Source organism: Tachyglossus aculeatus, chromosome 22 (assembly GCF_015852505.1).
Source record: "Tachyglossus aculeatus isolate mTacAcu1 chromosome 22, mTacAcu1.pri, whole genome shotgun sequence".
NCBI classification, from domain to species: domain Eukaryota; kingdom Metazoa; phylum Chordata; class Mammalia; order Monotremata; family Tachyglossidae; genus Tachyglossus; species Tachyglossus aculeatus.
The window spans coordinates 36,191,276-36,216,511 of record NC_052087.1 but is presented as its reverse complement, the minus strand read 5'-3'; the positions used below and the strand labels follow the sequence as shown (position 1 = coordinate 36,216,511).

At 50.9% G+C, this 25,236-nt stretch overlaps 1 protein-coding gene across 1 annotated transcript in view; it reads right to left on the bottom strand.

The window, feature by feature from the left end:
* DAGLA (diacylglycerol lipase alpha) overlaps nucleotides 1-25,236 on the bottom strand; it is a 120,984-nt gene that overhangs the window by 13,404 nt on the left and 82,344 nt on the right. The window contains exons 4-12 of the mRNA XM_038764302.1: nucleotides 23,727-23,828; nucleotides 22,810-22,948; nucleotides 20,524-20,611; nucleotides 17,657-17,791; nucleotides 17,019-17,096; nucleotides 12,673-12,797; nucleotides 4,814-4,967; nucleotides 3,606-3,689; nucleotides 645-722 (exon numbers count right to left, since the gene is read on the bottom strand). Coding sequence (XP_038620230.1) covers nucleotides 645-722; nucleotides 3,606-3,689; nucleotides 4,814-4,967; nucleotides 12,673-12,797; nucleotides 17,019-17,096; nucleotides 17,657-17,791; nucleotides 20,524-20,611; nucleotides 22,810-22,948; nucleotides 23,727-23,828 — 983 coding nt within the window. The remainder of the gene's footprint in view (nucleotides 1-644; nucleotides 723-3,605; nucleotides 3,690-4,813; nucleotides 4,968-12,672; nucleotides 12,798-17,018; nucleotides 17,097-17,656; nucleotides 17,792-20,523; nucleotides 20,612-22,809; nucleotides 22,949-23,726; nucleotides 23,829-25,236) is intronic.

The following is a 25,236-nucleotide window of genomic DNA, read 5'->3' as shown; positions in this document are numbered from 1 at the left end:
AGCCCTGAGAAACGTGAGCACGGTTGTCTTTGAAAGACCCCCTCAATGGGGTCTGAGAAGCAGCAGGGCCTAGTGGAAAGGGCCTGGGACTCGGGTTCTCATCCAGGCTCTGCCTCTTGCCTGCTTAGTCCAGTGCTCTGCACACAGTAAGCGCTCAATAAATACGATTGATTGATTGATTGATTGATTGCTGTGGGACCTTGGTCAGATCACTTAACATCTCTGGGCCTCAGGTTCCTCATCAGCAAAACGGGGATAAAATATCCGGTCTTCAACCCTCTCGGTCTGGGCACCCTCGTGGGAAGGGGATTGGGTCCAACCAGATGACTGTGTATCCACTCCGGTGCTTGGCACATAGTGAGTCCTTATCATATACCCTCAATATTATTATTACTACTGGGAGAAGGTGGTGTCCAATCTGATTATGTAATCAATGAACAAGTATCACCGATATTATTACTACTGTTATCATCATCATCATCATCAGAAGCAACTGCAACGGCCACTTCCAGAGGGTGGAAAAGGGCAATGCCGCTCCCCTGATTGGGTGCCATGCCCAATCACCTCAGGGCACGACTCCACTGGGCCAAGGCAAGCAGAGGGGGTGGCCGAGGAGGGTTGGAGGGTCTCTCACTGAGCCATACCTTGTGACCCAGCCATGTTCCGTGGTGACCCTCTACCGGGAGGCGCTCCGCATCCCCGGTCAGGTCCGTCAGAGCATCCTGAGAGGGAGAGATCCCAGATGCATCAGAGAGGGCGAGAGCAGGGGCCGGACAGTCGTGGCGGGGTGGGGAGCCAGGCGGTGGGGAGCTGGGGTGGTGGTGTGGTGAACAGGAGGGCAGGGTGAGGGGGCCAAGGAGGGGAAATGAGCCAGTCTGGATGGGAGGAGTCATGGGAGACACGGGGGGCAAGGGGGTGTCAGTGTTCGGTGGAGGCGGGGATGGGGAGTTAAGCCAAAAGCCATTCAGCTGCTGCTCAGCTCGCTGCAGCTCAAAGTCGGACCAGTTCGGCCCAAGAGAAGCAGCGTGGCTCAGTGGAAAGAGCCCGGGCTTTGGAGTCAGAGGTCATGGGTTCAAATCCCACCTCCGCCACTTGTCAGCTGGGTGACTTTGGGCAAGTCACTTCACTTCTCTGGGCCTCAGTTCCCTCATCTGTAAAATGGCGATTGACTGTGAGCCCCCTGTGGGACAACCTGATCACCTTGTAACCTCCCCAGCGCTTAGAACAGTGCTTTGCTCATAGTAAGCGCTTAATAAATGCCATCATCATCATCATCAATCCCCTTCCGCTTGAGGAGGGACCTCCTTCCCTTCCCCACAGCACCTGTATATATGTATATATGTTTGTACGTATTTATTACTCTATTTATTTATTTTATTTATTTTACTTGTACATATATATTCTATTTATTTTATTTTGTTAATATGCTTGGTTTTGTTCTCTGTCTCACCCTTCTAGACTTTGAGCCCACTTTTGGATAGGGACTGTCTCTATATGTTACCAACTTGTACTTCCCAAGTGCTTAGTACAGTGCCCTGCACACAGTAAGTGCTCAATAAATACGATTGATTGATTGATCCTGCCCAGTACCTCAGAAGAGGCTCCTAGGGGTCTGGGCAGAAGCCCCAGGGTCACTTACATGGTTCAGCCCCTTCTCCGCACCCCTGGGGATGGTGTACATATTTACTATTCTATTTATTTTGTTAATGATGTGCATTTAAGCTCTAATTCTATTTGTTCTGACGACTTGACACCTGTCCATATGTTTTGTTTTGTTGTCTGTCTTCCCCTTCTAGAATGTGAGCCCGCTGTTGAGTAGGGACCGTCCCTATATGCTGCCAACTTGTACTTCCCAAGCGCTTAGTCCAGTGCTCTGCACACAGTAAGAGCTCAATAAATGATTGATTGAATGAATGAATGAATGTACTGAACACCCGTGGGCACAGGACAGCCCGTTGGCTACTAGATAGTCGGAATTGGACATCTTCCCCTCTAGACCGTAAGCTTGTTACGGGCAGGGAACGTGATGGCTAACTCTGTTGTACTCTCCCAAGCGATTAGTACAGTGCTCTGCACATAGTAAGTGCTCAATAAATACCACCGATTGATACCAGCCTCTGGGTTACCAACCAGAATCTTCTGGGAAAAGAGGCTGGAACAAGGCCACCTCCTCAGACCCGAGGGTCTATGGGCGCTGATGGGCGGGAATCCCCACATCTGATTTGGAACTCCAGGGATCCAAATGGTATTGAGCTGTCAGATATCAGGGGGAGCCCCCAGGGAAGCAGGAAACCGTGAACCCCACATGAGACAGGGAAATCTCCAGTGGCTACCAGCCAACCTACGCATCAAGAAAAACTCCTCACTCTCGGCTTCAAGGCTGTCCATCGCCTCGCCCCCTCCTACCTCACCTCCCTTCTCTCCTTCTCCAGCCCAGCCCGCACCCTCTGCTGCTAATCTCCTCACTGTGCCTCGTTCTCGCCTGTCCCGCCGTCGACCCCCAGCCCGTGAGCCCGTTGTTGGGTAGGGACTGTATCTATATGTCGCCGATTTGTACTTCCCAAGCGCTTAGTACAGTGCTGTGCACACAGTAAGCGCTCAATAAATACGATTGAATGAATGAATGAATGTCCTCCCCCGGGCCCGGAATGCCCTCCCTCCGCACATCCGCCAAGCTAGCTCTCTTCCTCCCTTCAAAGCCCTACTGAGAGCTCACCTCCTCCAGGAGGCCTTCCCACACTGAGCCCCCTCCTTCCTGTCTCCCCTTCCCCCTCCCCACAGCACCTGTATAAGTTTGTACAGATTTTTTACTCTATTTAGTCAACTTGTACATATTTACTATTCTATTTATTTTGTCAGTGATGTGCATCTAGCTTTACTTCTGTTTATTCTGATGACTTGACACCTGACCACCTGTTTTGTTTTGTTGTCTGTCTCCCCCTCTAGACTGTGAGCCCATTGTTGGGTAGGGACCGCCTCTGTCTGTTGCCAACTTGTACTTCCCAAGCGCTTAGTACAGTGCTCTGCACACAGTAAGCGCTCAATAAATACGATTGAATGAATGAATGAATGGCTGTGCCCATCCTCACTAGCTTGTACCTTCCCCAGCGATTAGTACAGTGCCTGGCGCATTTAACAGGCAATTAACAAATACCACAAAAAGAAAATGAAACAAGAGGTGGTGCGGAGGAAGCAGCGTGGCCTAGTGGAGAGAGCACGGGCTTGGGAGTCAGAGGACCTGGGTTTTAATCCTGGCTTTGCCACTTTTTTGCTGTGTGACCTTGAGCAAGTCACTTCACTTCCCTGGGCCTCAGTGACCTCATCTGTAAAATGGGGATTGAGACCGTGAGCCTCACGAGGGACCGGGACTGTGTCCGACCCGACTTGTTTGGATCTACCCCGGCGCTTAGAACAGAGCCAATGCTTAATAAATTCCACTGTTATTATTATTAAAACAGGGATTAATACTGTGAGCCCCATGGGGGACAGGGATAGTGTCCACCCTGATTAACTTATATCTACTCAGTGCTCACTACAGTGCCTGGCACATAGTAAGTGTTTAACAAATATCATTAAGGAAAAAAAAAAGAGGGGGACCAGGGTACCTTGGGGGACAGCGTTCCTCGGATGCTGATGACCACCTTCTTCTTATCGTGGTCCACTGCCACGTAGAAGGGCGTTTCGTAGACCTGAGGAGAGGGCCACACGGGTCGGCACGTCCAGCCCCTGAGGGCTTGGAACTGCTCCTTTGGTGAGACGTTGTGCCCACAAGCAGGCTGGCAGAACCACGGGGCCACAGGAGGCCTTTGGGGCTCCTCTACCCCACCCCACGAGCCCCGGCTCTGTCCCGGCCCGCGCCAGCCCCGATCCTCTCAGTTTCCCCAGCAGAGAAGCAGGGACTCCGCCGGCCCTGGACTTTGAGAAAGGCAGCGTCCGAGCAAATGTGCAACAAGGACAGGGATGGAGCTGCTAAAGGAGGGGGCAGAGAGACAGGGATTCTCTGACTGGAATTGCCAGGGCTTCTCTCTAGTGGCCGAAGCAGCGTGCCCGAATGGACAGCGCACGGGACTGGGAATCAGGAGGACCTGGGTCCCAACCCTGGCCCTCCACTTTTCTGTTGCGTGACCCGGGGCAAGTCGCTTCACTTCTCGGGGTCTCGGTTTACGAAACTCATCTGTAAAATGAGGATTAAGACTGTGAGCCCCATGTGGGACAGGGACTGCATCCAACTCGATTTGCTTGTATGTTTCCCAGCGCTTAGTACAGTGCCTGGCACGCGGTAAACGCTTAACAAATACCACGGTTATTAGAAGCAGCGTGGCTCGGGGGAAAGAGCCCGGGCTTTGGAGTCAGAGGTCACGGGTTTAAATCCCAGCTCCGCCACTTATCAACTGTGTGACTGTGGGCAAGTCACTTCTCTGGGCCTCAGTTATCTCATCTGTAAAATGGGGTTGAAGACTGTGAGCCCCCCCATGGGGCAACCTGATCACCTTGTAACCTCCCCAGCGCTTAGAACAGAGCTTTGCACTTAGTAAGCGCTTAATAAATGCCATCATTATTATTATTATTACTATTTGAAAACAACCCCGTGAGTCCTCCCGCTCCTGGCAACTTGGAACTACCGCGCCTGAAGGACGGGGATGGATAACAGCCTAGGAGCCCCGCCAGATTTCATTTTCCCCCTTGGCTGCCTGGCAGGGTTGGGTTGAGGCCGCGGGGAGAGAGGGGGGATCAGTCCCCTCCAGCCAGAGGTCAGAGACGCTCCCTCGGTCAACTGGCGAGACCGGCAAACGCCTGGGGCCCGAACCCTTACCGCGTCGTGGCAGGAGGTGTAGACGATATCCACTGAGGTCAGGTTCTCGTCCAAGAAGTGGCGGCGGATGGCCATGGCGTTGCAGCCGCAGCAGTTGTCTTCCTCGATGGTGACGCCCGGACCGTAGCGGGGCCGGGTGGGACACAGGCAGCACCTGCGGAGAGCCGGGGGGGCCGCTCAGCTCCTCAGGGGAGGGACGACAGGAAAGGAGCAGCAGGGAGATGGAGGACGAATGAGCAAATGAGAAGCAGCACGGTCTAGTGGAAACAGCCCGGGCTTGGGGGTCCGAGGACCCGGGTTCCAATCCCAGCTCCGCCACGTTACTGCTGTGGGCACGTCACTTAACTTACCTCATCTGTAAAATGGGGATTAATTCCTCCCTCCTAGTTAGACTGTCATCCCCATGTAGGCTAGGGATTGTGTCCAACCTAATTAACTTGCATCTATCCCAGCGCTTAGTACAGAGCTTGGCATAGAGTAAGTGCTTAACGAATACCATAACTATTAGCAAATACCACAAGTAGTATTACTGTTATTAGTCATTACTGACAACATAACAGTATTAGTAACAGTAATGCCATAACTATTAGCAAATACAAGTATTATTACTGTTATTAGTAATGACTAATAACAGTATTAGTAACAGTGATACCATAACTATTGGCAAATACCACAAGCATTATTACTATTAGTAATGACTAATAACATAACAGTATTTATTAGTAACAGTAGTACCATAACTATTGGCAAATACCACAAGTATTATTACTGTTATTAGTAATGACTAATAACATAACAGTATTAGTAACAGTAATACCATAACTATGAGCAAATACCACAAGCATTATTACTGTTATTAGTAATGACTAATAACATAGTATTAGTAACAGTAATACCATAACTATTGGCAAATACCACAAGTATTATTACTGTTATTAGTAATGACTAATAACATAACAGTATTAGTAACAGTAATACCATAACTATGGGCAAATACCACAAGTATTATTACTGTTATTAGTAATGACTGATAACATAACAGTACTAGTAACAGTAATACCATAACTATGAGCAAATACCACAAGCATTATTACTGTTATTAGCAATGACTAATAACATAACAGTATTAGTAACAGTAATACCATAACTATGGGCAAATACCACAAGTATTATCACTGTTATTAGTAATGACTAATAACATAACAGTATTAGTAACAGTAATACCATAACTATTGGCAAATACCACAAGTATTATTACTGTTATTAGTAATGGCTAATAACATAACAGTATTAGTAACAGTAATACCATAACTATTGGCAAATACCACAAGTATTATTACTGTTATTAGTCACGACTGATAACATAACAGTACTAGTAACAGTAATACCATAACTAGGAGCAAATACCACAAGTATTATTACTGTTATTAGTAATGACTAATAACATAACAGTATTAGTAACAGTAATACCATAACTATTGGCAAATACCACAAGTATTATCACTCTTATTAGTAATGACTAATAACATAACAGTATTCATAACAGTAATACCATAACTATTAGCAAATACCACAAGTATTATTACTGTTATTAGTAATGAATAATAACATAACAGTATTAGTAACAGTAATACCATAACTATTAGCAAATACCACAAGTATTATTACTGTTATTAGGATTAGACGGGTCCCGGAGAGCTAGAAATCCATCCCAAGATGAAGTTAGGGAGGGAGTTGGCCACGGCGGGATGATCCTTTTGGCCTTTTCATTCATTCAATCGTATTTACTGAGCGCTTACTGTGTGCAGAGCACTGTACTAAGCGCTTGGGAAGTATAAGTCAGCGACATCTAGAGACGGTCCCTACCCAACAACGGGCTCACAGTTTACAAGCAGCGTGGCTCAGTGGAAAGAGTCCGGGTTTGGGAGTTGGAGGTCATGGGTTCAAATCCCGGCTCTGCCAATTGTCAGCTGTGTGACTTTGGGCAAGTCACTTCACTTCTCTGGGCCTCAGTTACCTCATCTGGAAAATGGGGATTAAGACTGTGAGCCCCACGTGGGACAACCTGATCACCTTGTATCCTCCCCAGCGCTTAGAACGATGCTTTGCACATAGTAAGTGCTTAACAAATGCCCTTATTATCCTGTATATAGGTATACATGCTTGTACATATTTATTACTCTATTTATTTATTTATTTTACTTGTACATATTTATTCTATCTATTTTATTTTGTTAATATGTTTTGTTTGGTTGTCTGTCTCCCCCTTCTAGACTGTGAACCTGTTGTTGGGTAGGGACCGTCTCTATATGTTGTCAACTTGTACTTCCCAAGCGCTTAGTCCGGTGCTCTGCACACAGTAAGCGCTCAATAAATACAATTGATTGATTGTGCTTCCCAAGCATTTAGTGCAGTGCTCTGCACACAGTAAGCGCTCAATAAATATGAATGAATGAATAAAAGGGGGAGCCAGACAGCAAAACATGTGGACAGGTGTCAAGTTGTCAGAACAAACAGAATTAAGGCTAAATGCACATCATTAACAAAATAAATAGAACAGTAAATATGGACAAGTAAAATAAATAGAGTAAAAATCTGTAAAAACACATATACAGGTGCTGTGGGGAGGGGAAGGAGGTAGGCCTTTCAACGCCTTGGAATTACTGCCATGTCTTTAAGAAGCTGGAATTTCTTCTGACCACCGGAGTGACTTATCATCATTCGGGGCCGTGCTTGAGACCTTATAACCAAGGCCTTATTTCCTGCCAGGAAACAAACCATCTAATCAATCAATCAATCAATCAATCGTATTTATTGAGCGCTTACTGTGTGCAGAGCACTGTACTAAGCACTTGGGAAGTACAAGTTGGCAACATATAGAGACAGTCTAAAAACCTGGGGCAGAAACAACAGGGGTTGAGAAGCAGTTTGTCCTAATGGATACAGCATGGGCCTGGGAGACTAAAGGACCTGGGTTCTAAGATCTGCCCTGTCACTTGTCTACTTTGGGACCTTGGGCAAGTCACTTAACTTCTCTGTGCTTCAGTTACCTCATCTGTAAAATGGGGATTAAGACCGTGAGCCCTATGTGGGACACGGACTTTGTCCAACCTACCCCAACACGTAGAAACAGTGCCTGGCGGGGTTGGGGAGTTGACAAAGTGCGTAACGAGTACCATGAAAACAAAAACTGGGGTGAGCCTTTTGCTCCTCACGGAGTGCGATTAGATGAGCTTCCGGACTGAAGTCGGGACAGGCCCCTTGGCAGCGGAACTTGCAAGGAGAGGTCCACGCTAGGCGTGAGCCGGTTGTAAAGCGCAGGGAAATGCAGGGAGGACGATTGGGCCGACGTCAACCCCACCGACATGCAACACCCAGACACCCCTGGGAAGGCCAGGCAGTTAGAGATAAGGGCACGGAGTGGGATCCAGAAATACCTGTTTCTGGATTCTGCTCCTTGCCTCCAGCACTGAACTGCCAAGAGAATTTCGGTCTGTTGCTGTTTCTCTCCCAATTTCAACTCCCTCTACCTAGAAAACGGGGGAGAACTGTCCCGGTCTTCTCCTTCCCAGAAAAAAATAACCTTGGCACTGTCCTCGACTCATCTCTCTTTCAATCCATATATTCGATCTGTCACCAAATCGTGTCGCTTCAACCTTCACAACAATGCTAAAATCCAGTTTCCTCTCCATCCAAGCTGCTCCCATATTAATCCAAGCACTTGTCCTATCCCACCTCGATTACTATATCAGCCTCCTTGCTGACCTCCCCAATCCATACTTCACTCTGCTGCCCGGATCATTTTTCCTCGAAAACGTTCAGTACGTATTTCCCCATTCCTCAAGAACCTCCAGTGGCTGTCCTTTCATCTCTGAATCAGACACGCCTTATCATCAGCTATAAAGTATTTAATCACGTTGTTCCCTCCTACCTTACCTCTCTGATTTCCTATAACCCCCCAGCCCACAGTCTGCTCCTCTAATTCTAACCTACTCACTGAACCTTGATCTCGTCTATCTTGTTGCTGGCCTTTTACCCACATCATACTTCTTCCCTGGAACACCCTCCTTCTTCGTATTCGACAAATGATCACTCTTCCCACCTTCAAAGCCTTACTGAAAGCATACCTCCTTCAAGAGGACCTCCCTGCCTAAATCCTCATTTGCTCTTCTCCCACTCCCTTCTGCGTCCCCCTTGCACTAGGATTTTATTCACCTCTCCTTCAGCCCCACAGCACTTACGGACATATCCATAAATTATTATATTAATGTTTGTCTCCCCGCTAGACTGTAAGCCTGTTGTGGGCAGGGAACATGCCTACCTACTCCGTTATATCGTATTCTCCCAAGGGCTTAGTACAGTGCTCTGCACACGATAAGCGCTCACTAAATATGACTGATTGGTTGACTGAGGGAAGATTCTAGACTGTGAGCCTTCCACTGTGAGCCCGTTGATGGGTAGGGACCGTCTCTACATGTTGCCAACTTGTACTTCCCAAGCGCTTAGTACAGTGCTTTGCACACAGTAAGCGCTCAATAAATACGATTGAATGAATGAATGAAATTGTGAGAAACATGAGGGAAGTGTTTGGAGAATAATCAACACCTGTTGTATTTGTTAAGGGGCACAGACCGACATGGGCATGGTGATCCCTCGTTGGATGGATTGGCCTTAGTGGCTCTTGCCCTTCCAGGACAACCTGTGATCACCCGACTTGGGTTGACCCAGCCTGGGCACCTAGTTCAGCCCTGAGGAATAATAATAATAATAATTATGGTATTTGTTTAGCGCTTACTATGTTCCAGGCACTATACTAACCGCTGGGAGGAAACAAATAGTGTTGGACACAGTCCCTGTCCCACAGTCCCGGTCTCAATCCCCAGTTTACAGATGAGGTAACTGAGGCCCAGAGAAGTGATTTGCCCTAGGTCTCACAGCAGACAAGTGAGGGGGCCAGGATTAGAACCCATGACCTTCTGACTCCCAGGGCCACACTCTATCCACTACGCCGAAGACCAGAGGCTTTTATTACTCTATTTATTTCATTCATTCAATCATATTTATTGAGTGCTTACTGTGTGCAGAGCACTGTACTAAGTGCTTGGGAAGTACAAGTTTGCAACATATAGAGATGGTCCCTACCCAACAGCAGGCTCACAGTCTAGAAGGGGGAGACAGACAACAAAACAAAACATAGTAACAAAATAAAATAAATAGAATATTTATTTTACTTGGACATTATTTATTCTATTTATTTTGTTAATATTCATTCATTCATTCATTCATTCAATCGTATTTATTGAGCGCTTCCTGTGTGCAGAGCACTGTACTAAGCGCTTGGGAAGTACAAGTTGGCAACATATGGAGACGGTTCCTACCCAACAGTGGGCTCACAGTCTAGAAGTTGTTTTGTTTGTCTCCGCCGTCTAGACTGTGAACCCGCTGTTGGGTAGGGACCGCCTCCATATGTTGCCATCTTGTACTTCCCAAGATGTACACAGTAAGCGCTCAATAAATACGATTGAATGAATGAATTAATGAATGAATGAATGCAGTCATTAATGAATGACTGCAGAACTCTTCCCCAGCAGGGTATATGTCCTCCTGAGCCACACCTGGAGAGCCCCAAGGGTGGCTGGAGAGGTCAGAAGTTAAGAAGCAAGGTGCTGACGCAGGCCGGAGCCCAAAGGGAAAGGAGGTACTGGACTTGAAGTCTCCCCTCTCAGGGTGGGACTCTGAAACAAGTCACCTGCGACCAAGGGTGAACTAGAAACCTGTTTTCCATTTGCTGTCAGTTTAGGGTCAAGGCCCCATTTCTGCCTACTCTTGATTTCTTCCAAAGCCGAGGGGCCTTGGGTGGAAACTTCCTGCCTGGAGGCTTAAGCAAGTCATCCTTGGGCTTCCTTCCTGCTCACCAGTTACATCACCCTCCTCACCCACTCTTGCAGCTGCGCTCCAGCCTTGGTGTGACACACTGGCAGACCGGACAGGGGACAGAATCCTGCCCTCCAAGGAGCCGGGGTTGAAGAGAAATCCTGCTCTGCCTGAGTCAAGCAGGGTGGCCTAGTGGAAAGGGCACGGGCCGGAGAGTCAGGAAACCTGGGTTCTAATCCTAGCTCTGCCACTTGCCTGAAGCGTGACTTTGGGCAAGTCACTTCGGTTTCCTCGTCTGGAAAATGGGGAGTCAATATCTGCTCTCCTGCTTAGTTGGACTGTGAATCCCACGTGGGCTACGGACTGGATCCAACCTGATGATCTTGAACTCCAGTGCTTAGAAGAATGCTTGACACATAGTGATGGCTTAACAAATACCACCTTTATTATCATGATGACGGTACTAGCCCCAACTATCCCCTTCAGGCATCTGCTCTCTCTCTATCCAGCCCCCAAATCAATGGTATTTATTGAGTGCGGACTTAATGATAATAATAAATACGGTATTAGGCACTTACTACGTGCTAAGCACTGTTCTAAGCACTGGGGGAGATACAAGGTGGTCAGGTTGCCCCATCTGAGGCTCACAGTCTTAATCCCCATTTTCCAGATGAGGTAACTGAGGCACAGAGAAGTTAAGTTACTTGCCCAAGGTCACACAGCAGACAAGTGGCGGCGCCGGGTTTGAACCCACATCCTCTGACTCTCAGCCCGTGCTCAGACTTGGTGCCAAGCACTGGTCTCCAGCTCTACGCTCCCCCAGCGAGCGCACAGCTCAGCGCTCGGCCTGCCGCTGGGGTCTTCGAGGTCGGCGACTCCACCCGGGCCCCAAACCGGGAGCCGGTCCCTCCACCCACGGCCATGTTGGGCCCACGATCAAACTCAAAACAGGCTGCGACCAAGCAGAGGGCAAGGCCTGACCCACCCTGGAGGTTTCAGACCCGGCTGCCCAGTGGCCCCAGCTTAGACGCTGGCGACGATGGAGGGGGCTGGCGGTCAGCGGGCTGGCCATTTGGAGAAAACTGGAAATTGTCGCGAAGCCGCCAGAGACTCGCTAGAGTCAACTTGTCGACAGGATGTGGCATCAGGGGCTTTAAGCGCAGTTGGCTGCTCAACAGGGAGCTGGCTGGACTCTGGGAGTGCCCCCCAATTGCTGAACTGGGGTTGTGGGGCCCCCAGTGATGGAGGCGGGAGGGAGATTTTTATTTTGGGTGACCCAGACACCGCCTTGGCCCCTTCCAGAGAGCCAGGAGCACTGGGAGCTGTCCTAGTTTGTCTCCGCAGGCCTGGTGGGGGACAGCTCTTGAGAACACGAGGGCTCGTCGGCAGAGCTGCCAGGCCCTGCCCACAGCTGGCCTGGCCCACTTAGCCTGCTCGCCTTCAGAAAGGGCCCCTGGGAGCCCCAGCCAATTCAGGACGGGTAGTGGGGCAAGATGGCCTGGCGATCGGTGAGAGGCGGGCGATGGGGCTTTGTCCTTTATAAGAAATCATCAGGGAACCTGTTCAGCGGAGGCTCTACCCGCACAGGGTGAGATGCAGCTGCCTGTCTCCCGGGTGACGGACAGAGAGTTTAAAGCGGGGGCCGCTTCAGTGGCCTCCCAGGAGACTTCGGTATTCACTTGGGGACGGCGGGGAGAGGGGTGGTCTCAAAAACTTGCCTTTCATTTTTGTCAAGAGATTCAACCGGGAGAGAGAGAGGGGGAGAAGCAACTGTGGAGACGGGAGAAAGAAAGGAGGTGGAGGGCAGGCAGGAACAAGAAATAAGGCAAGCAAAGGGAAGGAAGAGAGACAGACAAATAAGATGCCAGGGAGCGGCGAAGAGGAGATCGGGGACGGGGGAGCATGTGGAGGGGAGACGGAAGGGGGTGGGGGCATCAGAGGGAAGAGGAAGAGAGGTGGGCGGGGAGAGTAACAGGGATACTCACGAGCAGGACCTGGCTAGCTGGCAGACCCCACAGGCTGGCTTCCGCATCAAGTACATGGGCCACCCGTACGCAGCCAAGGCAAAGAGCATGTAGTAACAGACCTCTTTGTAGCGCAGCATCTCTTGCTAAAAGGGACAGACAGACAGATAGGCAGGCAGGAGGACTGAGTTGCTTCCCCTTCCTCTCCCTGGGCTCCCCTGCACCCTCTTTTCAGCTCTCCCAACTAGGCGGGACCCCAGACCTAAAGACCAGGGGAGCCCCAAGAGCCTCTCACTGGCAACCGAAGAACTAAGAGAGCGGTGAGGCCCAAGGGCGTGGGGAGGCAGAGAGCTCCCGAAGATGATCATTCAATTGCTTAATTATGTCAGTGCAATGAGGTCACCGCCAATCCTACTGAGGCCTGGCCCACTGCTGCATCCCCAGGGTTAGTGATTTGGGGACAGACAGGCCCTCTGTGTGCTGGCTCCATTTCCTCATCTCAAGGAGGAGGAGAGAAATGCGGACAGCTTGAATAGAAACTGTCTCGCCTAGAAGAGGGATTGCTGGGCGGAGAGGAGCTCTTGTTCGTGGGCAGTTTTAACTCTGAGGGAGCCTGGATGCTTTGGATGGGAAGCCTGGAGGCCCCAGCTCTTCCACTGGCTTGCTGTGCCAATGAGAGAAAGTCACTTACCCCCTCTGAGCCTCAGTTTCCTTCTCTCTAAATGGGAAAAATTATCTTCATCCCTCCCTAGGGGAGCTGAGAACAAAAAGAGGTCTCCTAAGAACTTGGGAATCCTTGGAAAAATACTGCACCATTACTACTTGGTTTTCAACCGTTTGTAGACCTGTTGAGAAGTATCGTGGTTATTACTACTACTATCATAAGAATGGAGGGGGTGCAGTACACTGGTACACACACAGTAAGCGCTTAATAAGTACTATTATTACAGATCAAAGACCATGCACTTTGGATCTGCTCCGTTGGGGTATTTCATAGTCCCCCCATCCTCGGCCCCACTGAACTTATGTACATACCTATATATTATTTATTTATATCAATGCCTGTCTCCCCCTTTATACTGTATGTTCGTTGTGGGCAAGGAACGTATCAACCAACTACTCCGCTGTGTTGTACTCTCCCAGACACTTAGTAAGGCACCCTGCATACAATAAGCGCTCAATAAATACCATCGACCGATTGACTGATCAATACTGTTACTCTGGAAGGTCTCCAGAAAGCAGTTCAAGAAGTTTGAGGTTGGCCTCTTGTCCTTTGAAAAACTTCTCCCACCTGCCTGAGAGCCTTAGGGAACGGAGAGCTTAGCGTACTCTTACAGGGAATTAGTCACCCTGTAAAAGTTAAAGAGAGGTTATTAGTCATCCTGAAAAGTTAAATAGGTAGCTCCTTAATCAGGGCCCCAGAGGGGTGGAAACACCCCTGTCTTCCCTGTCTGCTCTTCAGGAACAAGTGCGGAAAAGCAATTATTGTCTTTGTGAGACGTTCCCTCCCCGGGCTGGTGCTACTGCTGGCAGCTGCTGCGGATTTGACAGACAGCGACTCCGACTGCGCCAGGCTCCTCTGGAAGGGAAGCGTCCCGGGACTTGAGGTCTTGGCACGGACTGGCTGGGTACTGGGGATCGTGGGCTTGAGAGAAGGGCAAGGGGCAAGGACGGCTGAGAGGCTGGGCGGGGGGATGGCTAGGGGCTGTCAGTGTTGATGGGCGGACGGCTAGGGGCTGTCAGTGTTGATGGGCCAAAAGTGGTGGTGGTGATCTGGGGTTGGGGTGAAGGGAATGGCACAACGGCTTGGAGGCCCAATGTGGTGGTGGTGGTCAGAAACCTGCCACAGTGGCCTGTCAGCAAGAAGATGTAGTCATATGAGGGGGGCTGGGGAGTTGGAAGGTACCCAAAGGCAAAGAGGCAAGGAAGGCCTTGGAAAAGTTGAGTTTTTCCATTTTGTTCAGGGATGACCGGATGGCTGAGGCAGAAGCCCGGGACCAAACATGAGAAAAATTCAATTACCCAGATTGAGGCCAATGGGGATTCAAGGATATTCTGGATCATTTCATTTTTTTTCTATTTTTATTCAGTTGCGGTTCCACTCAGAATATGACGAAAATGAAGATGACACACAAAACTGAATGACTGGACAGTACCACAGACTATTTAGGTTTCTCCTTATTTTATCTGGAGGTGCACTGGGTACTGTCATCTTCAATTTCTAACAGCGCTGAGCTCCGGAGTGCTGGGCACCACTTCTCCTGGCTCAGCTGCTCAATTTCACTCCGGTTTCTTTCCTCATCTACCCTGTCGAGGGTTCCTATGCAGTTTTATGCAGGAATTTACTTATGTTCAGAGTGACCATAGAACTAGATAGTTGGTGCTATGTACTCTAAGGTAATGCCACTGAATGGGAAGTTTACCTATAATAATGACAGCATTTATTAAGCGCTTACTATGTGCAAAGCACTGTTCTAATGGTGCAGGGGAGCAGGTGGGACTAAATGGGTATGGATTATAATAATAAATGCGGTATTGGCTAAGCGCTTACTATGTGCCAGGTACTATTTTAAGTGCTGGGGTGGATATAAGCTGATCAGGTTGGACACAGTCCCTGTCCTAACGTGGGGCTCATGCTGCTCTCAAACCCCATTTTACAGATGAGGCAACTGAGGCACAGAGATGTGACTTGCCCAAGGTCACACAGCAGACAAGTGGCCAGCTGGGATTAGAACCACGACCTTCCAACTCCCGGGCCCATGCTCTATCCACTATGCCATGATAGCTATATGGATACGTAGACCTGCGTGCATATGAATGCGTCTGGGGTACACACATACATACATAAAAATTACAGTCCAGACTGACCCTAAGAATGTGGGCCTCCCAGAAATAATGGGGTAACTGAATTTTTTTATGGTGTTTGTTAAGCCCTTACTAAGTGCCAGACACTGTACTAAGCATGGGGGCAGATACAAGCTAATCAGGTTGGACACAGTCCATGCCCCAGATGGGGGGAAGTTCACATTCTTCATCTTCATTTTAGCGATAAGGTAACTGAGGCACGGAGAAGTTAAGTGACTGCCCAAAGTCACACAGCAGACAAGTGGTGGAGCTGGGATTAGAACCCAGGACCTAATGATGATAATGGTATTTGTTAAGCGCTTACTATGTGTCAGGCACTCCTAGGCCCGTGCTCTATTCATAAGGCCATGTTGCTTCTCAATTTTCTAGATACGGGGTCCAGACTTGGGAATTTTTAACTGAACAAAGTTTGAGAACCATGGTGGAGTGGGGTTGAGAGACAATAATAATAATGACGGTGGCATTTCTTAAGTGATTACTATGTGCCAGGCACTGTACTAAGCACCGGGGTAGAGTCGATGTAAGCACAATAGATATAGTTCCTGCCCTTCATGGGGATCACAGTCTGAGGGGGAGAGAGAACAATAATGGCCTTTATTAAGTGCTCACTACGTGTTAAGCACTGAGGTTTACACAGTTTTTGGACAACATTCCGGTCCCACATGGGGCTCACAATCTATCTTATCCCCGTTTAACAGATGAGGAAACCTGAGGCCCAGAGAGGTTAAGTGACTTGTCCAAGGTCACAGAGTAGGTCAGTGGTGGAGTTGAGACTCGAACCCAGGTCTCTCGATTCCCGGGACGGTGCTCTTTCCACTACTCACATGTGTCTGAAGGGAGGGAATGCAGTGAGTGGAAAGGAGAGAGCACTGCCGAAGACCCGGGGCTGCTATGATCTGCAGGGAGAGATGGCTTGGGGAAATCTGGGGAGAAGGGTGACCAATGAAACATCCCAGGCTGCAGACGGGCAGCAGCAGGCAGATTCTAACAAGGCCACCTGTGAAGCAGGAGGACACGTCCCCACCCAGGTGTCCGCTCCTTGGGGAATCCCTATGGCTGTTGGAGCTGGACTCCCAACCCCACTCCTCCCACGTCTCTGTTGAGACCCGAGAGCTGCCAATCGGGGCAGAAAAGACCCCAGATTGGTGCCTTTCTGGGCCGTTTGCTCTCTGAACCCCATCCTCTCCCAGATCTCAACCCCCCACTAAAGTCCCTGTCCCCGAAATGAAAAGTTGACACTCTGCTTCCAACAGGGATGAGGTGACTCTCGTCCTCCTCCCTCACTCCGGCTTCAGGCAACAAAATGGAGGTGTTAACTGGGTCCAGGCCTCTGGCGGGGAGGGTGGGGCGAAGGCCCTTTGACGGCGCTTGCTCACTATTCTCTAAGCTCTCATTTTGGGGAAGAGGGACATCAAGAGGGAGGAGCTGGGGAAGGGCGGTAGGCTAAGGGGTCATTTGCCTTAGAACAGCAATTAGGGATAGGGTTTAGTCTCCTGACTCACCGAGTTTTTGAGATCCAGATACTTGGTGTTTCTGGTTACTGGCATCCCAGATAAGAAAGCCAAAATGTCATTGTTGGCCTGGAAAACACACACGCACACATGCACGCACAGACACACACATGTAAAGAGGCGTTCTCACTCCACCGTACAGTGATGGCTGCTAAGTAAATCCTTTCCCCAAGCATGTAGAACCCTGTGGCCTGTACACCAACCCTGCTCCCTTGTCTCCCAATTAAGGGGGTACACCTTACCCTAGCTGAAGCCTCTGCCACGTCCCAGCTGGGCATCTTGCCTGGTACCTCCTCAGAGCAGTACCCTAAGCAAGTGGATTCCGCCAGCTGTCCAATCTGATCGGTTTTATGGGGTCTCAATGCCCCCGCCCCCCCAGAATCCGTTCCCAATCTCTGGCTGTGTCGCCTTCATAGCATCTCATCCAGGAGGCAGCGGAGGCATCCGCTCAGGACGACGAGAGGCTCACTGCACTGCCCAGCTGGAGAGGAAGGAGCTGGGGGGCACCGTGACCGGGCTGCAGAGGGGACCTCGGCCACGAGGGATGAGGAGTCCCCAGCCCCAGGACTGCAGGCAGGCTGAGAGCCAGGAACCCCAAAAGCAGCCGCGGGGAGGCCGGTCCCGCTCACCTCATCCAGCACAGCGTTGCGCTTGGCACGCTGCCGCTGCCGCAGGAGCACCAGGCCCGCGATGATGTCGGACGGAACGATGTCTAGGTCCCGGAAGAACTCGGCGAAGAGGTAGGCGATTTCCGAGTAGGCGTCCTGCAAAATCCCGCGGGGAGGGGTCGCGGGGGGGAGCACAGGGGAAGAGGAGGAGCATGAGGGAGGAAGAGAGACTGGGTATCAAATCAAACTGGGCTTAAGCAGTTCGGTAAGTGACCAGCCCCTGTCTTCTTCAGGACTGGCTGCTCCCTTGGGACTGGGGTCCAACGTGGGGGAGGTGGGGGTGGGAGGGGGCTTGTGCCTGGCAAGGGTCTCCAGATCAGTCCCTGGGGGTTAAACCCACCTGCTAGAGCCAAGAAAACCACTCCTTTCCTATAAGCCATTGCCACATCCCTTTCTTTGCAACTTGCTCATCTCTGGTCTTCACCATTCCCTGGGCCTGGAGGCTCCCCGCTTCCCTGGCCCCCGGCCCCTAGGCTCTCCATGCTAAGCAGCTTGCCATCGGCCCCTCTTTGCCAGCCCCCAACCCGGGGGGCTGGGCTCCTCTGGAGTCCTGATCTGCTAACCTGGAAAAACGGGTGAGAGAATCGGGGCTGTAGGGCACAAAGGCCAACCGCACTTACGTCTGATACCCGGCTCCCATTATGAACTAGGAAAAGCGGTAAAATCCTGCATTCAACTGAGTTTCCAGGTTCACTCTTTTGGAACCTAAAAATACATCACAGATAGAAGCAATTGGCCGTGACTTTCAACAAATGTCACTGCGGGGAGTCCTTTGTTATAACAGTATTCGCTATCACGGGACTTCCCTCTTTCCCAATGAAGTCTGTGAAAATTCTCTTTAACCTGCTTTCACCTTTTCAGCAAGTATCCTCTTTTTTGAGCCTCAGGACCCGGAATGCTGCGGGAACCAGAAGAAGCGACTGGTCTGTTTGGCCCTTTTTACCTCCATTGTTCTCTGGGACCTTATAGCTGGCCCCATTACCTGCCAGGGTGCTGGGGGAGGAACGTGGCGTCCCCCCAACTCCCACCGCCCCCCGCCACACCCGGCCTGGATCTGCTTTCCTCTGCATCGGATTGCCCAATCTCATCCTGAACCGGCTCCTTCTGGTTCAGTCACAGAGCATCTGCGCTCTGTTCCCTCCAGGCCCTCGAGCCGCCCCCAGGCCCAGTACTCAGAAGCCATCCTGTCGCTATCGCCCATTACGCCTCAGAGAGCTCAAAGAAAGGAATCTTTCAGGCATCTGGTCAGCCATCGGAGGACCCGGCCGACCTTTCTGGATTGTAACCCTGCTCAGAACTGGAAATAGGAGAATGAGCAACATTCGTGGGGTTGGGTATGTGTGCGCAGTGGGACCCTGGGGTTGAGCAGGTTACAGGGGAGCAATGGGGAAGGGATGAAGGGGAAGATGACCCCCTCAACGCCAGTCAGTACTAGGACAGAGTGACTGATTCATCCATCCATCCACCCAAACAACCATCCAGCAGCGTGCCCCGACTGTCTACTTTGTGCAGAGCACCGTTCATTCTAGGGCTTGGGAGCAGACCAGAAAAGTAAAAGGCACAGTGGTCCCTGTCTGCAAGGGGGAAAAGAGGCAGGCACAGATTGCGTACGTACAACAGAAACAAGCACGGCTACAACTGGTGACTATGAAATAACTCAAGGGGGAAAATGAATAAACTGATATCCTCCTGAGTGCTCAGAGCAGTTTCTGGGATGTTGCTGCAATGACTTGACCATTGGAGGTGGGGATGGGTTGGAGAAGGGCTTTTGGGTGACTCAGGGAGCCTTAGCTTCACCTGTGAGATTTGGGGTGGGGTTCTACAGTCTTGGGGTAGTCCAGGGATCCCTGAGTCCATGGAATCATGACCTGGTTTCCCGGGGTGGGCTCAGAACCAACCAGGCTTCCCAGGATACTCCGGTCTCAGGAAAGGCTCTCCCAAACTAGTCCCATCCTGACCCAAACACAAGGGATTGGGAAGGAGTCACACCAAACCCCAAATACAGGGAGAAACCAGTATCATCATCATTACCATCATCATCCCATGAACAATTTCTCTCAACCTGGAGGGAAACAACTTGCCCAAGGCTTTGTGGTCTTGCCCCGAAGGGCCCTGGGCAGCCACCCACAACAGGTTGGGGGCCCTGTCCCCCAAGTCAGGAGATCAGGGCTTCCTGAACCTCCCTCCACTTGGGGTTCTTCCGAGAGCCCAGCTGGGTGAATGCATACAGGGAGTAGCCCCACACCTTTCCTCAGTCACATCCCTTAGCTTAGCTAACTCTGGTCCCCTCCGAAGTGTCCCTTTTTTGGGTTAAACAAGCCCATTGGTGAGAAACAAAAGGCTGCCTGGTGATGGTTTTCCTCTAGGTCTAAAATCCTCCAGTAAAATCTAGTGGTAACTACTCTTGGTTTTGCCACTCACCTGTTGTCTGACCTAGGCCGGGTCATTCCCCAGCTCTGAGCCTGTTTTCCCAGCAGTAAAATGGGGAGAAAATTATCTAGCGCTTCCAAACCACCCAGGAGACCATAAATCAGCCCTGGGGGATGGCTGTCCACGTGCCAATTCCTACAGGAGAGGAAGCAGGATTCTCATCCTCATCCTCCAGAGACCCACCCGAGGCTGGGCTAGTCCTGGGGTCTGAACCTTGTGGGGTTCAGTCTGTCCCCAAGCCATCCCCAAGAGGCTGGGATGCCCCTCTCCCCTTATCCAGGCAGCATGGCGCTGCCAGTCCGAGAGGCCCACCAGGAGGTGGGAGAAGCAGGCCTGGTTAACGCCCTCACCCTACTGAGAGACCCTCCGGCTCCAAAGGGGGATTCTCTAGTACTTACTGACTGGGAGTCCTTGGTACGTGTACAGCAGAGGAAAACTTTGAGGCGACGAGACCAGCTGGTGGCTTGACCCTCCTCTAAGCGATGTCTAGAGGGAGAGAGAGAGAGAGAGAGAGGGAGCGAAAGAGAAAGCAAGGAGGAGGAGGAGAGTGAGACTGAGACAATATTTGTGAGGGAAAAGTCAGGGGTGGGAGGAGGGGAGGGAACAATAAACAGAGCGGGGTCAGAGAGAAAGGAATGTTGCCTATCTCCAGCACCCATACAAAAAGAACCCCTGAAAGGGGAAATCTGAGACTGCCTAATTGTGGTCGCGGGGTGGGGAGGGGTGAGTTCATGAGGCTCACAGACTTCTAGACTCAATGCAAGAATGCTGAATTCAACTCTCCGCTTTGCCACCAATTTGCTATGTCTCTTCTCAGGGCCGGCTGGGTTCACCCATTAAAAAGGACAATCACTCTTGTGCCCTCCCTGGAAGCCAGAGGCCCAAAGTGTAAAGCGTCCTGGGCTCCTGGGAAAAAAGACGTCAAGCAAAAATGAACTGTTAAAAAAAATCCACTCTAAGATTTGAAAGCATCTTAAATGTCAGAGGAATTCAGGCAGACAGGTTTACTGGCCCCTGGGCAGCCCGGAGCCGGAGAGGAAGGTGGGCCGGGGTGTGGTGGGGTGCAGGGGAGCTCCTGGCTTGGCAACTGGCTGGATGCGAAGGATCCCAGGACTGAGACACAGGATTCCTCAGCCGACAAGGTGGCTGATGTTCGGGAAGCCCAGGAGCCTGAGCCAAGGGACTACTTGGGGGCTGCTGGGAACTGCAGGGAAGGCATTTCCGGAGCAGAGGACCCAGACTCTGGAAGGAGTCAAAATCAAAGACTAACTCTCTAACTCCCAAGCTTGCCTGCCTGGCAGGTAGTAGGTGGCGGGGGGGAAGTGCTGCCGTGGCTCTGCTCCTTCCCCAGAGGGCTGTAAGGGGAGTGTGGGGCCCAAAGTGGTGGGAAGAGGGTGGAAGGGAAGCAGTCTGAGGGTCCCAAGCCATCACCGGGCGAGCAGGCCTCTCCCTGATGGCCAAGACAGGGCCTCTCGCCTCATACTTCCTCATGAGGCCTCTGTTCTCAATCAGTCAGTCATATTTATTGAGTGCTTATTGTGTTGAGAGCACTGAACTAAGCACTTGGAGAGTACAACAGACACAGTCCCTGCCCACAATGAACTTAGTCTAGAGTTCAGTGTCCCCGTGGATTTCTGAGGCAGAGGGGCCCTCTAGACTGTAAGCTCTTTGTGGGCAAGGGATGCATCTCCCAACACTGTTGTACTGTACTCCCTAGCGCTTAGTACAGCGTTCTGCACTCAGTAAGCGCTCCATAAATACGGCTGATTGATTGATCCAGCTCCCCGTAACACTGACCTACTTGCGGAAGGCAGGCAGGCAGTCTGGGTCCTCAGTTCCATTTGGGGTGGCAAATGGAGGCTCCCCCAACACAGGCCCAACCAAATTAGATGGTGGTACTGGGGAAACACAGCAGGTGGGAAGTGGAACAGCGGTGGCGGCCACCACTCTTTTGTTCTGGTGGCAGGAAACCCCTTTTAAATTAAAATGACACCAACCACCAAAACCCAAACCGCAAACCAGCAGGCATTTGGGGCCCCCGGGGATAGTCAGTGATGGCCTGACTGAAGAAGGCACAGATTACAGCCAGGATGAGGAGTGGGGACCGGGAAAAGGTATTTGGGGGGTGGGGGCTGCTAGCCAGATGGACATACTGAGCAGGAAAATGACCGTACATGGTTTTGCTGGATTTAGGGACAACCGAGGCCCGAGAACTTTAGATGCTTTAGGAATTGGCTGACTGGGAAAGAATGGGGACCCAGCAGGGTTGTGAAGAGGAGGTCTCGGGCCAGGCCAGAAGTGACTATAAGAGACACCTGGTGGGAGCCCACAGGACAGAGATGGAGTCTGATCTGATTTTACTGTATCTAGTCCAGTGCCTGGCACATAGCAGGCGCTTACCAAATACCACAACACTTTCCCCTATCTGAAATCTATTTTAACATCTGTCTCCGGCCGTAATCTTCACGTGGGCAGGGAACGTGCCTAGTAACTCTGCTGCGTTGTACTTTTCCAAGTGCTTGGTACAGAGCTCTGCCCACAGTAAGTGATCGATAAATACCACCGATTGATTGTTGGCAATTCAATTATTCGTGATCACCTCCTTGTAGGGGAATGGGGCATGTCGCTTCTCTCAGTGGCTATCAAGGACCCAGAGGGGCTCCTGACCCCCAGCCTGGCCTTACCGCAGGTTGTACGTCCTCAGGTTGCGCTGTCTCCTCTTGGTGGCCCGCAGTTTGACGAAAGTCCGTCCCGTGGGGTCAAAGACGCACAGCACGGTGATGCAGACGCTCAGGATGACCACCCAGTTGCAGACCACCATCCCTGCCAAGTCAGGAGGAGAAAGATGGAAGGCAGAGGGGAAGGGGTGAGGCTGTCCATTCACTCTTTTCTGAGGCCGACCTCTCCCGACAGCCCACTCTACCTCTCTCGACTGTACTACAAAGTCAATGGCATTGACAGATCCCCGAATGCCGAACAAGAGGCGGAAGATCTCAACTGAGCCTCCTGCTGCCGAGGTGCTCGCTCACAGGTCCGGTCTCTTGGCGTGATCCCATTTCCGCCTGGGACTGACCCAAGCTGGGTGACCCTTTGGTAAGAGACACGGTGCTGGAGGCCTAAACTGCCATCTTGGCCAACGGGAACGACTGAGCCAACCCAACCTGCGTGGCTGAGGGTAAAGTGGGTGCCAGGTGGCAGCAGGGCCGGGCTGCTCCCGGCTCCGCCACATCTGCTGTGTGACTTTGGGTCAGTCACTTAACTTCTCGAAGCCTCATCAGTAAAATGGGGATAAAGAGTGTGAGCCCCATGTGGGACAGGGACCGTGTCCAACCTGATCAACTTGTAGCTATCCCAGTGCTTAGGATAGTGCTTTGTACATAAGCGCTTAACAAGTACCATTACTATTATCATTATTATTGTTATTCCCAGTTGGGGTGGGAGCCCAGTGACTATACGGAGCAGGGTCCGCGATGCCGGGCAGGGAGTCTGGAAATGGGGATAATCACCCCCATCCCTTAACCACCTCACAAGCCTGCGGCCAGGCGGAAGGAGCCCACAGAGGAAATTTCACCAGCCCTCTGCTATGGAGATGCTGACCTACCTAGGGTAACGTTCTTGGCGGTGATGTCATTGCAGGAGTTGTAGTACTGGGTGAGCCAGACGATACCCACGATGGCATAGATAAACTCGATCAGCAAGATGGCTGTAAAGAAAGAGTCCGGCAGGGTGATGGCTTCCCAGAGGGCGGCCTCTTCCCTCCCACCGTGGCTGGATGCTTCTGCAGGGCGAGGGGCAGCACTAGGGAACGAAACGCGCTCTGCGAGGAAACAACTTTCTTGGGATCCCGTCAACCTAGAGCTTGGAACAGTGCCTGGCTCACGGTAAGCGCTTAAAAAACACCATAAAAAAAACCCTACTGAGCCTTTTTGCGGAAGACGGGTGAGAAAGGAGCATTTGGTCCCACCTTTCCGATGCTATACACCCAGAGTCTTCCAAGTGCTTAGTACAGTGCTCTGCACACAGTAAGCATCGATAACTTCCAATGGCACCCAGTGACTAGGATCCAGCTCTCTTCCTCCCTTCAATGCCCTACTGAAAGCTCACCTCTTCCAGGAGGCCTTCCCAGACTGAGCCCCCTCCTTCCTCTCCCCATCCCCCCCCCGCCTTACCTCCTTCCCCTCCCCACGGCACCTATATATATGTACATATGTTTGTACGTATTTATTACTCTATTTATTTTATTTGTACATATTTATTCTATTTATTTTACTTTGTTAATATGTTTTGTTTTGCTGTCTGTCTCCCCCTTCTAGACTGTGAGCCCACTGTTGGGTAGGGACCGTCTCTATATGTTGCCAACTTGTAATTCCCAAGCGCTTAATACAGTGCTCTGCACACAGTAAGCGCTCAACAAATACGACAATGAATGAATGAATGAATCCAGTGATGTCCCAAATAACTGGACATCACCAGCTCGGATTCTGGGATCTTCTTGCCAAGACCTTTATTGTCTCTGTTGAGGTGGCCCTTTCTCCCCTTCTCTTTATTGTTCCCCACTTCTTTCCATCACCCCCTGGGGAGGCAGCCTGGCCCAGTGGAAAGAGCATAGGCTTGGGAATCCGCCACTTGACTGCTGGGCAGCTCGCTTCACTTCTCTGTGCCTCAGTTTCCCCATCTGGAAAATGGGAATTCAATACCTGTTCTCTCTCCCCCTTAGATTGTGAGTCCCATGTGGAACAGGGACGGTGTCCAACCCGACTTCCTTGCGTCTACACTAAGGTTTAATACAGTGCCTGGGACATGGGAAGCGCTCAACATATGCCGCCCTTATCAATAGCGACATGTCCCACCCTCCCCCAACTTCTCTGTCAAGGCCCCATCAGGCACCCAAATGCCATCTGCCTCCCAGTAGAGCTGTTCCCAGGGAGGGCGGTTCAGAGAGCTGGATCTGATTGAATCCTTTCTCTAATCTTTCGGCAATTCACACAGAATTTCTCCCCCCGGCTCCTCTGCCCAGAAAAATGACTTTGGGAGGCTAGGTGGAAAAGGGAGAGTCCCTTCTGGGCCAGGCTGTCCCCTGGAGAAGCTCATGACCATTAGCATCTTCCTCA